The sequence below is a fragment of the Oculina patagonica genome, chromosome 1 (assembly GCF_052425735.1).
Source record: "Oculina patagonica isolate OP01 chromosome 1, crgOcupat, whole genome shotgun sequence".
Taxonomy (NCBI): domain Eukaryota; kingdom Metazoa; phylum Cnidaria; class Anthozoa; order Scleractinia; family Oculinidae; genus Oculina; species Oculina patagonica.
Genome location: NC_135758.1, coordinates 33,662,835 through 33,676,672, shown reverse-complemented (window position 1 = coordinate 33,676,672; position 13,838 = coordinate 33,662,835). Strand labels below are relative to the sequence as shown.

The following is a 13,838-nucleotide window of genomic DNA, read 5'->3' as shown; positions in this document are numbered from 1 at the left end:
AGGGGTGTCACCCAATAGGGTATAGTTCTTTAACCTAATTGAACATCATAAATAGGGTACTGGGAATTTCAACATCACATTGTCATAAGCAACAGGATACAAAGGTATTTTTTAAACATTTTCTGCAGTTAGTCCCTTGGATTCAACACAAACAAAAATACTGATTGTCAGGCATAGTGTCCTTTCATTTTCAATAATGGTCAAAATATCAAAACTTAAAGAAAGGTAAAATAACGAATTAATGTTTCCTTATGAAAGGTGTTACCAAGAGGGTCACTTACAATGTAAGTTAAAGGATTTTGACTGCCTGGCAGTGTCGAGCTAGCTGACCAATCCAGTAATTTTATATAACTGATTATGTAAACTCAGTTTTCATTGTGATTTGCAAGGTAGTAGAGAAAAATGTACGTTCACACAGCAAATGCTAAAAATAACATTGAACAATATTCTATTCCATTCGCTCTGTAAATAAAATTACGTCCATAAAACTTTAAATAAATACTACGGCCAGGTACGGCATATAGAAACCTACCGCTGGATATATAATAAATTTGTGAAGATCAAATCAAAATCTCAGTCCACAGTTTTGGGTTGCGGCTACAGTTGATTAATATTCCCCATGGTAGGACAAGTAATTTGGGCACTCCTTCTTCTAGCAGCTCGGTTGCAGCAACCGATGAAGCAGGTCTTCGACGGCCTCGCCGTCGAAGAGATTACATAAACTCTCACGCGTGCAGTCTGCGATCCTAGGCCTGTCGGCTCCAAAGCACGAAATATAATTTATGATTCATCTACCATCTCCTAAGCCTCTCCAGTGAATTAAAACTGATTCGTTACTGGTTTTTGTTCTGTTAAGATCAATCGAATGTTTTCTTAAATCGTTGCAGCATCTATCGATCTACAGACAAGATTTAGAGTTCGCCACTTCTCTTGTGTTCTATCCGCCATATTGGAAATCTGGGTTACTTCCGGTGGTTTCCATTGTCTTTCAAAAACCAATCAACATCGGCCCTCCAGCGGAAGTTTCGAGAGTCGCTCGTTTCTTCAAGCCTGCGCAGAAGGGACGAAGACTCGAGGTACGAGAATGGTCATGCCCGTAGAAAATGAACATATTAACTCCTGGATTTTTTATGGGAACGCCAACCTCCCAAACCCAAATCGGTTAACGCTCCAAATACGCGGTTAACACTGGGAGTTTCAATAACGTAAATGGATAAACTAGGGCGGTTAACTCTTACAGTGCGGTCACGACCAAAAAAACCGAGCGGTGGAAATGGAGGTTACGATGATTCTTTTAGACAATATGCTGCGTATTCTTTTCCATATCCCCACCCCCAACCCCCCCCCCCGACCCATTTCTCAACCGACACAGCGACTGTAGACTTAGTAATTAATCATTTGCACAATGTCTCCATCTCGCTCTTACTTTTTTTCCACTGACTTCTGAGAGCAATCAATTGCACATGGAGTTCCCTCGCCTCCTGGGTTTTTTATTGGGCAAGCAAGGATAAAGAAAATTTAATAGCCAGACACAAGGTTTCCAGTCCTCGCCAAGTTAGGGGGAGAAAGGATTCAGCAAAAATTTTCCAGTGTAAAGCAGTGACAGCTATATCTGCCTAATTTTATCATACAAAATCTTTTTTCAAGATAACTTAAGTGGATGACATGGGTTTCCCATGGATGCGGACTGACGACTTCAAAATGGCCAAAAAAAACTGACTGACTGTCTAACTGCGCACCAGTTCATCAAACGGCACCTCTCTATTCAAATCGTGGGAACAGATTCATGAGGCCGTTTAAGGTGAAGATGTGTCCTAAGTATTGTTCGAATAAGTAAAGAAATAATTGTTAGTGTCCATCTCAACTTAGTAGAGCTTCGCGAATCTGGCCTCTGGTTTCTTATTTCTAGATTATAAAACTCATGCAACTGGCAAAATTAGCTTCCTGTTTTGAAACCTCTCTCGAACCTCTTGTTGTTATGGAGAGTTTTCATTGTCAGGGGATTTAAAATAATAAGATCATTACAAAACTGAAAGAAAAAACGCGAAAGTTTGCAATGAAAGTGAAAAATAATCCCCTAGGAAGCAATCGTTCCGAAACTGTAAAAGCTTCGTAATCACCGCTACGGTTATGTTGCAATTCGCGACCAAACAATGACTTCCGTTTTAATTTCAAGAATGCTTTTTTGACAGAAATCTCCAGAAGTAACAAATTACCGTGTTTTTAGATACAAAATTCGTAATCAGAAAGCATTTGTAACTGGTTCAGCAGGCTAATTTTGTTGATACTTCGTGTGGTAATAATTTATGGAAAAGTTGATATTTAATTTTCAATTGAATAAAGTCCGTAAACCTGTTCCGCTTGGTTTGACAAATTCCCAACGTTCGCAGTAAAAATTAACTAAATCGTCATAAATTCAGCATAATCTTTTCAACTTATACTACCTATGCCTAAAATTTTAAACTCTTAGCTTACTGCACGAACTTCTTATGTTAAATTATTGATATATTCGAAAGAGAAACAACATTAATCAACATTCCCCCCCGATTTGACAAAATCGACTTCCGCTCTAATTCCAAGAATCTGAAGGGCCTTGGTGTTGAAAGTCAAAACATTTCGTGGAAACACTGCGGCTCGTAAGCTCTTTCATTGACATGAGAATAGAATTACTTGATGAACGACCTAAAAGAAGTTTAAGATTCCCAGTTTTATGTAATTCATGGCATTTCATGTCTATTCGTTAAATGTGTAGCGGCATAGTACACTCTTTGGAGAATACACCGAGTAATCGAAAGTAACGAAATCTACTTCCGCCTGCGGATTGCTTTCTAAGAATTTCCAAGAATCCCCGCGGCATACATCGACATATATATAGCGGTTCGTGGAATTTATCCATCATTTAGTGGAAAACAACTCAGCTGAACGTGAGCTTTTCATTCCACATCGACGGCCAAAGGACATCTAATCGAATCGAAGTCTAACCGTAGAACACTTTGTCGAGAAATGTAGCTTTTCATAAGGAACTTCGCGTTTGTAATGAAGTGCCCCGCTTGTGGGAACGACGAACTGCAAGAGCATCATCGCTTCTGCTGTAATTGTGGTTGTAGTCTTGCTGGTGTTAAATCTACAGAAGAAACATTAACAGTTTCGCCAAACATCAGCTCCCAGCAGACACCATGTGTCGAGGCTTCTGATACTGCAGGTGAGTAGTAGCAATCATCAATGCAGTTTTGAGGCTTCGCTTTCGCTACACTTACCTTGAATTTTGTTGTTGTGATCGAATTTATAAATTGAGAGGTTGATTGAGTTAGAACACAATAGTCAATAGTTGTTCAAACAAAATGTATTCAATATCAGAGAAAATCGAAGCTGTGTGCACGCAGATATCACAATTTTTAGACACTCGATCAGCTAGTTACATACATGAACATTGAAACTGCATGACCGAGACTGTATTGATTTACAAAATTCACTTCTTACTTCTTCGGACCTTTAAATCATTACATTGTATGTATTTCTACTAGTTTTGTCGTAAGAGCTAGGATCAAGTATGAAAAGTAGTTGCACTGAAGTGCAAAAGAAAACCGAAAGTGGTATCGAGTTTTAACTTGATAAAAGTGGTTTAACACAAATTTTGTTTACAAAATAATAGCGAAAATTTATTTTAATAAATCTATCTTTTTATCTGGTTTTCAAGTTCTCATACTGACTCAGAAAGTAGTAGGGGTTTATATTTGTGGCCAGGAGAGAATAAGCGATCTATTTAACTCAAACAGGAAAGGCAGGAAAGATTTCAACTGAACAATTTATCTTTTTTCACAAGGGTTTCACATTTCAATGTGATAAGGACGCTCATGTCGGAGTGACAATATATTACCTTTGCAAGCGGTCAGTGCTATGTAGGAGGTGGATTCTTACGAACATGACCATATACAAATAACCCAGATATGAAATGAAAAAAGTAGCAGAAAAGTATAGCGTACGCCAACAGTATAATAGAAAACACATATGTGCAACCTGTACACTGGTTCATCCTGTTGCTATCACTGAGCAATGTTGAATCCAAGGACTCCTTTTTACTCGTCACTTCCTGATTTCAAATTAACGTGACTTGTGACTTTTTAAGTTCAAAAATGAACTTTGTGCTTATCCAATTGCTGAAATAAAACTCATAAACTGTTCTATTTACAATGTGTGTTTGTGCAGTTTACAGTGTCCTCAATTAGTTCAGCAGTGCTAAATACGATGACGATGAAATAAAGTTACTATATTTAATATTTACTTATGGACACTCTTCTTATCGTTAGCCCTTACAGACAGTGAGTTAATTTTGGACTGGACTTTTATGAACTTCAGTGAGACTCGGGAATGGGGATAACTCGCCAAGGTTGCTCTTTTTATTTCATTGTTTAAAAAATGAAAACTGGAACGAAATTAACAAACTTTTATTAAGATCGAAAAATAAACCGAACAGTTTTCAACATGGCTCCTATCTAAACATCACGTCATTCCACCAAAACTTGAAAAATCGAAATGTCACAAAATTAGGTTATTATTGCTAAAAGTTTAGTTGCATATGGTTATTAAACGTTTGTTACCGATTGTGAGCGAGTGAATTACAAAAACAAATCAACGAAGACTGTTGGACGTGCCACTTTAGATGTGTTACGCTGCTGACTGTCATTAAATGATATTCCCTATTTATCTGTTACTTTCCATGCATGTTTCCTTCATTAAGGTAATTCCCCTGTTTGTTTGTTTGTTTGTTTGTTTGCTTGTTCGTTCGTTCGTTCGTTCGTTCGTTCGTTCGTTCGTTCGTTCGTTCGTTCGTTCGTTCGTTCGTTCGTTCGTTCGTTCGTTCGTTCGTTCGTTCGTTCTAGAGTTGGTGGAGCTCTGCTCTTTTGCCTTTTTGAATGAACTAGCCACTGGCTAAGTAAGCTGTTATTTAAAGGTTTCCAGTTATTACTTGGCCCCACTTCATGTGTTTGCCATGCGAACTCTATTTACTAATTTTATAGAAGTATTTTAACGTCTAGTCTATCTTTGCATGGCAACGTTCAATGGGTAGCCATTAAACCGTAAAATAAAATGTTCTTGCAATTACGCAAAGAAAGATGTAAAAGTATACATTTACTTCGGCTGCGGTAAAAAACTGTTTCAAGTTTGGAATATTAATTTATATTGATAGTTTACTCTACGCTTCGTGTCAATGTTAATAGAACAAGGTCAGTAACGATTAGCCAATGAGTTTGTTCTTTGACTGAGTTTGTTCTAACTGATACCTTTGCACTAAACAGCTGTCCAGATTTTAGCTGCGACTGACGCCGGTGAAGTTGAGAAAGGAAAAAGACCAGATAGTACAAACCTTGCTCATGACCAGGAAGCAGAGAATGTACCTTATGAGGGAAAAGAAGACGTTGGGAAGCTTGAAGGTATCGAAAATGATGGAGGTCGTCAAGAGGGGGAGCAAGACATTAAGAAGCCTTTAAGTGAAGAAAATGGCGCATTCCCTCCTAGCGAGGAGAAGAAAGACGCCGAGAAGCTTGAAGGTAGAGAGGATAATACAGTACATCTCAGACAGGGAAAGAACACCATCGAGAAACCAGAAGGTGCAGAAAATAATGCAATTCATCTTAGTGAGGGGACCAACGACGTTAAGGGACCTGAGGGTGCAGCCGGGAATGGTGCAGTTCATCTCAGTAATGGAAAGAAAGACGTTGAGAAGTCTGAAAGTGCAGAAAGTGGCACAGTTCATTTCCGTGAAGAGAAAAAAGACGTCGAGACGCCTAAAGGTACAGAGATTGATGCCGTTTATCTCAGTGAAGCGATGAAAGACATTAAGTGGCCTAAGGGAACAGATAATGGTGCAGTTTCTCACAGTGCAGAAACGAATGACCTCGGAAAGCCTGTAGGCGTCGAGAATAATGCAGAGATGCAGGAAGACAATGGGCACGGCATTCCACGGTCTGATGACAACAAAAAGAGTACTCAAATCTCCAGTCACGAAGATCAAATTGAAACTACCGTAGATGGGAAAAGCGATGGACAAAGTATAGAAATGGCAGCTGCTGGTAGTAAACAAACCGTCCAGACGGAAGAGGAAAAAGGTTCAAATGGCAACCAAGGGCAAAGTACCTCTGTAGTCATTGAAGTAACTGCACAAACCCACGATGACAAAAAAGGTCGTTCCCAGCCCATTGGCGATGCAATTGGTGCTAGTAACAATGCAGGAAAACCTCCAACTGATGAAAAGAGAATTACAATAGCAGAAAGAGGTGTGCAAGCGACAGAGAACCCCAGTGACCAAGATGGAAGGGTTAAAGTAGTAAATCCCGACAACAATGATGGTAAAAGCACCGTACAATCGGTTAATGACAATACACTCGCTACAGCAGGTCAAGCAAACAGCAAAACGGAAAAGGCTGGCCAATCCTTGAATGGAACAGGAGGCTCGGAACAGGCTGTGGAGTCGATGACTGTTATTTTTCATGCACTGCTGACACCGACGTTTAACATCAACTTTCAACAGGGCGACAAAGTCGTTTTGCGAGGAGATTCTCCCTTTTCTTGGAATAATCCAGGACAACAACTCGACATACAAGCTGTCAGGTATGTTGTCCTCTTTCTTACTTTTCCTGTATTTGTTTTATATTACTCTTTGTATCTTTAGTTATTTCAACGCCGCTTTCAGGGCCTCTCTCTCCCCGCCCCCCAGAGCGAGACAAGGGCTTAATAATATGGTTATTTTCAGGGAACTGCATGGTGGCAATTACTTGTTGGAAGGTAAAACCAAATTAACTCTGCGTCAAGCCTCCCGAACGATTTCATATAAGTACGTCATCGTACCAAAGCAAGGACGAACGGCAAAGGATAAGCCTCTTTGGGAGTGCCTTATTGGTTTCCCGCCTGTCATTGTCGGTAAACATGTCAACCGATGCCTTCGCATTCCTGAGAGCTCAATAAAAGCCAACGGTAAGCAAAAAGGGAAAACATTCCGTGCCTACAAGTTTGTGTGGTACTTCATCCTGTTATTAAAGTAAAGTAGCTTTCCTCAACTTAGACCAATACTGTCTTTAAAGTCAGATCTGATCATAGTTAGCCGACCGACGTGGATCATAAAGTAAGATGCTCAATTCAGGACTCCGTTTAAACTAGCTTGTAAGCTAAACCAGATGTTCCTGTATAAATTACAAAATAACACATTTTTAAAAAGTGGCTTTACTATAGAACAAAGTAACGCTCTTAAAAGCGAAATTACTTGGCTTAAGAACACCGACAACTATTCAGACTATTATTTTTACAGTCAGTGAGGCCCACAACTTTGAAAAGAAATTTTCGCTGCGCCGACAATGCTAGGACGCCTGCTAGCTGTCTGTGTTCCTCTAACGCAATCTCTTTTAAATTGATCAGAATGAATAAATCGTCAGTCATTTCCAACTTAGATGATTTTGAAGCCTAAGGGATACCCAAGAAAGGACATCAACTGGCTACCTGTTCTAACCTCAAGCTACTGAATATTTAATGAAACATTGTTTAAGCTAAGCATCTGTCTCTCTATCACCTGGCTATTGCAATTACAAAATGCGCAATTGGCAGTTTGGTTTGCAAAGTTGCATTTTGCTAAATTGCTCCTAGAACAACACAGAATGACAAAATTTACTTCGTCCTTTACGAAAATTAAACGGTATTAAGTGTTGAAATATTTCCCTGTCTTTCGGCTTTACACCTCGTAAAATCAAAGAATTCTAGAAGCTAGCTCAACAACCCTTGCAAAGGAACCTTCAATAAGAGATTGTTTGATTGACTTATTGACGTTTGCTAATTTATTTCATACGTTGATATTGGAACTGCAGCCACGTGGCATCAATATGACGATGCAGTCTTCAGTCAACCTGGATTTTGGGATTCCATTCGCAGCTACTTTCCTCACTGGAAGAACGATCCTGCAGAAGGCCGAAGATTGGCTATGATGGCCATGCTCCCTGAATGGAAGAGGATCTCACTCAAAGAGGAAGGGATGATTGCGCATGCTGCTTTGAGTGAAATTAACAGTGTGGTCCACTGCATGTCAAAGGCTGAGTTTGAGAACGGAGGTTATCGTTTTCCTCGCGTTCCATGGGGCTTCAATGTCATGGAGGTTTGTAACCGAAAACGTTTTTTTTTTTTTTTCTGTCTTTTTGTGTGTGTTGGAAATCATTGAAATTAAAGGATGTATGATTTATGATTGTGAGGGAATGTGATGTGATGTGATGTGATCAACACGTGACATTTCATAAACGGTAAAGTAAAATCTAAACTGACAACTGGCAATTTATGACTAAAACTCGAGGCTAAACAGACACACTTTTGACTGACCACAATTTCAACTGACACTTGCACACTCTCGTTTCATTCAGACTCTACGTAATTCAACGGAAAAATTTACTCCTACGGCTAAAGAAGCTATATCAAATTAATAATCCTAGACATGCCGTTTTTCCGAACGTTTCTGGAGTGAAGAATTGAATCTTCACAGGCGCATGACAGAATTATTAAGTTTGCTGCCCAGCGTCGTGAGGTCATGAGCGTAATAACTCCATCTCCAATTAAAAAAGCTTTCAAATAGATACTTATATAAACGATTATTTGAGTAGATCGATGGTAAATAACAAAAAATATACTAACGTTTATATATTGTGGTTGACGTACATATAATTGTCTATTTTTTTGTTCCAAAAAGGTACTGCATGAACACCTTTTCCCGCAACTAAAGCAGAATATTCAAACACTGCAAGTTCATGCTGATGACGAAGAATCTCAAGCTAAGAGACTTATAACTTCTGCAATAATTGTATCCCTTGCCGTTCTTCACCAACTAAAATTTCATGGAGACGATGATCTAATAAGAAACCTTTTAGAGTGCCTTTTCTTACATGGCGACCCAGGGAGATACAAATGTGCTGAGTACGATGCTTTACTTCGTCACTTTCCCAAACAACAGCACTTACGGTAAGATAGTTGAATGTAATGTCCCAATTTTACAACCGCTTTCAGTGTTACGTGTATTGCTATCTTTTACCATCCATCTGTCGACGTGCTGTTTGAAATGAGCCAATCAAAACCGGTGCATACCCGTGTTGGTTTCATGCAAATGAGCCCACAAGTTCCGAAGGTCATGCTAGTGGGCTGTGATTTGCGGATTTCGAACTGTCTTGTTTGTTTAGCACGTCGAAAGATGGATGTCGATAAAAAAGCTGCTATGCACGTAACACTGAAAGCGGGTGCAATCAGTCGTTTCTTCAGATAGTAAAACGTGCGCGAGGTGCGAACCAGAGGCCGAAATAGCTCCTGTACCTCAGAGGTAGAGAGCGTCTGGCCGGTATTGCAGAAGGTCATCGACTTGACTCCTGTTTGAACAGCTCAGAAATGTTTTTCGGAGTAGCTTCCACTGTGTGTAACATTCAATTTTTGTGTTGCTTGTCCTTGCTTTTAACGGAAATGTCATATTTCGGGCAACCGCTTACATATTTTGGTAACTACCGAATATTTCCTTTGGATTACAAACTCAATAAAGATAAACATCAATCAGCACTTTTCATCCATAGTTGTTGTGTAGCTATAGACACTCTTTTTGGAATTGTAAAAAAAGAAAGAGAAAAACTCACAAATAGATTTGAAGGAAGAAACAGCAAAACAGCAATGTTGCGAACTAGGCGTCGTGTGTTCAGTCCTCACTTTCCTTTCCTTTGCCCTTTATTTGAAACTTTTGCCTGAGTGAAGAGCCTGCTTTTGGGGTAACCGATGGATTGACTGTTTACTGTAGCAATATGAAGTTAAATTGCATGTGTTTATGCATATAAAAACCGTCTGCTGTTGTTTGACTTTCAAGTTTTCTTGCCTAAAATCGGATCAATTTTGTACGAGCTTTATCCTATACGATATGCTACACCTTACCTAAAGTTTGTTGCATTTCATTTCGTAGCACATTGGCCGACAGCTTGTTGCGGCTTTGCATCTACGTCATTGAGAATCGCCGTGGCGTCTTCCATTGGTTATTTGCCATGCCCCTGCTTCATTTTCTGTCCGACTCCGCTGAACCATTCTCCCATGACAGGCTCACTTCAGAACCGAGTACAGTCAAAGAAAACTCGTGGTGGGGAACGCAAGGCTTGGATTTTCAGAGTGTTAGGCGGCAGGCTGCATTTTCCAGGTACCACTTCATAAGCCGTTGTCAGTTATTGTCAGTTAAGCCATTGTCATTATTTAAGCCAAAATTTATAAAACATGTCTTTGTATGTTTATCCAAAGCCTTTCCAAGATTACTGCACATCACTCAAGTTATTTAAAAGATCAAAGAAGTTTTCTGAAGCAAGATTTCCGTAGATTTCCAGTAATCACCCAAAGATTCGCCGGTACCCATTTATACACCTGAGTGGAGAAAGGCACTGTGAGAGTGAAGTGTCTCGCGTAAGAACACAACCCAGTGCCCCGGCCAGGGCTCAAACCCGGACCGCTGGATCCGGAGTCCAGCGCACTAGCCATTAGGCCACCGCGCTACTAAACGCTAAACGATACTAAACTCATGACATGGATAAAACTAGATATTTTATTACGAGTTCATCACAGTTACAGTATTTGATTGATATTACTTAACAGCAACGGCACCCCAGTACATCTTCTGCATCAACTTGCTCCAATGTTTGAGGTCGATCCTTTCTTTGCGAGAACGTTTTTGCTCACGCTTCCCATCTGCGACATTGCTAAAGTACTGCAAAGAAAGCTGTTCTCTCTGTATGAAATCTGTTGGACCCTGGCGCGAGTGGTGGAAGAGAGAGATACACCTCTTTTGTCTGATGAGGAGGTAAGTTATTCAACTGATCCCTCGTTGCTTGGGTAGTACCAGGGGGAGGAGAAGCAAGCGAAAGTCCGCACTGATTGCTAAGGGCTAAGTTGAAAGTTACTATCCGCTAAAAGACTTTGTAATTTGTAGGGGACAACATGATAGTACTGGCGAAAAACTCTAGACTGTTATAAAAGGTTTATTAGCCCCACGGAGGGCAGTTAACTATTACTGAAAGACAAAAGGTGGGGACTTGAGTTGAGGGGGGAGGGGAATTCCAGAGACAGATCCTTTACGGTAAAAAGATGCATTCTTTTCTCCTGGTTATTCCTTACATAAGAAATAACTTGCATAAATTGTACCTTAAATATTGATACAGAAACTGCAAAAGAGGGGAGCTCGGTATGCAACAGGCCTAGGCTATATTGGTGTGGCACGACCACCATCGAAAACAAATCTACATCTACCCTACCCCTGTGGACAAAATAACAAACATTGTTTCTTCTCTTTTTTTTATTTTAAGTGGAATTCTCTTGAACAGTGCATACAAGAAATTAACGACAACATTGGAGGCTTCAATAGGTGAGGCAAACAATGTGCAAACACTAAAAGCTACAAACTATATTTTAAATAACGTTGTCGGGTCAAAGCTTCAAGATAAGAGGAGCTGCAGAGCTGCTGAGCTGCTGCACGCGCAGAATAACTGCATGAGTGAGATATATCGACCTGGCAAACGTGCGTGTGTTTTCTTTCTTTTCAGACAACGTGGTAACTGTACTTCTAACTAACTACACGGAATTGTAGAAGAATTTTCCAATCTCGACGCCATGTAACAACGAAGGAAAACAACAGGAAAAGGTCGCATAAGCGGGAAAAATAATTCACGTGCAAATAATATTATACGCTTTTGTAGTTTTCCTCTTTCTCGATATGCAAAAATTTCATTTAATACTCAGATCACCATTGGTCCTTGTTGCGTAAGCGTATCGCTTTTATCCGACAACGTTAACTGCAATAGCGATATCGTATACGTTTATTTCCAAGTCTCCCAAACATGCCGAACAACAACGCAATTGAGTCACAAACATCTCAAGTCAGTGTATAAGTGATGTAAAGTACAATCACTCACTTGATATTGCTCATAAAGTAACAAAAGGCCAAGAAAACATGCTGAGTGTTTTCAATTCTAAATTACCCCTTTTGTTTCAGGATGGAATGCTTCAATACTCAGTACGAGGCCATGACATCTGTAGCCAAAGCAGCCTCACATCTTCTGCGTCATTTACTTACAGTACACGAATTAGCCATCAGGAAGAGAATCCAAGTTGTCTCTAGTATTTTCACACTACTGGATCAAAGCCTCTTGTTGGCAAAAAGCAGTTTGTTCACCAACGAGTTCGTTCCAAATCCTCCTAAGGACACAGAAAGTAAAGTAGAAGCATGCAAAGAAATCTTTCAAGCAGCTTTAGATTCTTTACATGGTGCTCTGGAAAAACAATTCTGTGCGAGCTTGTTCCATGTTTCAGCAAACTGGCGTCATGAGGAATTTCAGGTAACATTGTGACTGCCTACCGGCCTGCCTGCCTGCCGGCCGGCTTACCTACCTAGTTGGTTGACTGACAGACTGAATTAAGTTATTAATCAATTAGTTAATTAATTAATTAATTAATTAATTAAACGAGTGATTAATTTGATTTCATAAATAGTAGTATTATTTAGAATATGGCAGTTAGATGGTTATCTAAGGACAGAGTATTTACAATACAATGTACAATACTGCTAAATTGAAAGCGCGTTTACACTGTCGGCATTCAGTGACTCTGCCAATGCGCAGTTCTTAAACAATTTAAGTACACGTGAAGAGATCAAATTAAGGTCGGTTGTTAAATGATACCACCGCAGTGTCCTGAAAAGTCCCTTTTTGTAAAGGAACATGGAGTCTATAGCTAGTCAGTCATAATATGGGCGAATTTTTTAAATCAGGGTCCGAAATTAAATTTTTTACATCGGCGCCACCTGGCGACCGGACCGAAAGTTTTAGTCGCCAGATGGCAACTTCTGGTCGCCAATGTTTTTCGATTGACTTTCCTTTTACACTTAAAAGACGAAACACTTGTTCTTCTTGTGTATTTTTGGCCATTCATATGCTCAAAAACAGCTTACTTATACCACAAAACAACGATGACAATCACTCAAAGAAATGCTGTACCCGCCTATAAGTAGAGTCTTAAAAAGTCTTCTTTATCGAATGTTAACTCTCTAACATCTAAACGGAAAATACTTTACAGTCTTACCCAAACATTCCCCTCTTTAATAATATAAAAAACATCATTTCCACCAACTTTCTGACATATTTCGAGAGGTAGTTTTTCATTCAACACAGTGACAACAAGAACGTGTTGCGTTCGTGGAACGTCGTAGCTTAGTAGCCTGGCATGTAATTGGAAATATCTAAATCTTCCACAAAGTCTTCTTTATCGAATGTTAACTCTCTAACATTTAAACGGAAAATACTTTACAGTCTTACCCAAACATTCCCCTCTTTAATAATATAAAAAACATCATTTCCACCAACTTTCTGACATATTTCGAGAGGTAGTTTTTCATTCAACACAGTGACAACAAGAACGTGTTGCGTTCGTGGAACGTCGTAGCTTAGTAGCCTGGCATGTAATTGGAAATATCTAAATCTTCCACAAAGTTTTTTGCATCTGTAGCCTTACCAGTTTCAAGTAAATGACGGAAATATTTCAGCGTGTCCGCGGACATGACATCGCCAGAATGAATATTCATTGCATGGACCATTGCATGCGAAAGAAAGCACATGTCTGGGCGTGCCCGCAATAGTGTCATGGGGAAAACCGCTGAGGAAAACAACATGGCGGCTTGCAATGTTCGAATCGTGTTGATCGCAGCTGTTGGCTGAGCTGTTGGGGAGTTTATACATTATGTAGCGAGAAATTTACTTCAGTGTTATCTCAAGGACATCACTAAGATAAAAAGTGAGTTAATAAATTGT

General features: G+C 39.7%; 1 protein-coding gene across 3 annotated transcripts in view; it reads left to right on the top strand.

Moving 5' to 3' along the window:
• Positions 1–2,855: 2,855 nt before the first annotated feature.
• The window catches only part of LOC144665252 (E3 ubiquitin-protein ligase rnf213-alpha-like), a 67,148-nt gene continuing 56,165 nt past the window's right edge, over positions 2,856–13,838 (top strand). For 2 of the 3 annotated variants that reach the window (XM_078526473.1, XM_078526464.1), the window contains exons 1-9: positions 2,856–3,202; positions 5,298–6,609; positions 6,752–6,972; positions 7,854–8,137; positions 8,720–8,988; positions 9,962–10,189; positions 10,636–10,840; positions 11,343–11,401; positions 12,029–12,371. In XM_078526473.1, coding sequence (XP_078382599.1) covers positions 3,037–3,202; positions 5,298–6,609; positions 6,752–6,972; positions 7,854–8,137; positions 8,720–8,988; positions 9,962–10,189; positions 10,636–10,840; positions 11,343–11,401; positions 12,029–12,371 — 3,087 coding nt within the window. In that variant the 5' untranslated portion in view covers positions 2,856–3,036. Of the gene's footprint in view, positions 3,203–5,297; positions 6,610–6,751; positions 6,973–7,853; positions 8,138–8,719; positions 8,989–9,961; positions 10,190–10,635; positions 10,841–11,216; positions 11,222–11,342; positions 11,402–12,028; positions 12,372–13,838 lie in introns of those variants that run through there. The other variant, XM_078526481.1, reaches the window with a different exon arrangement.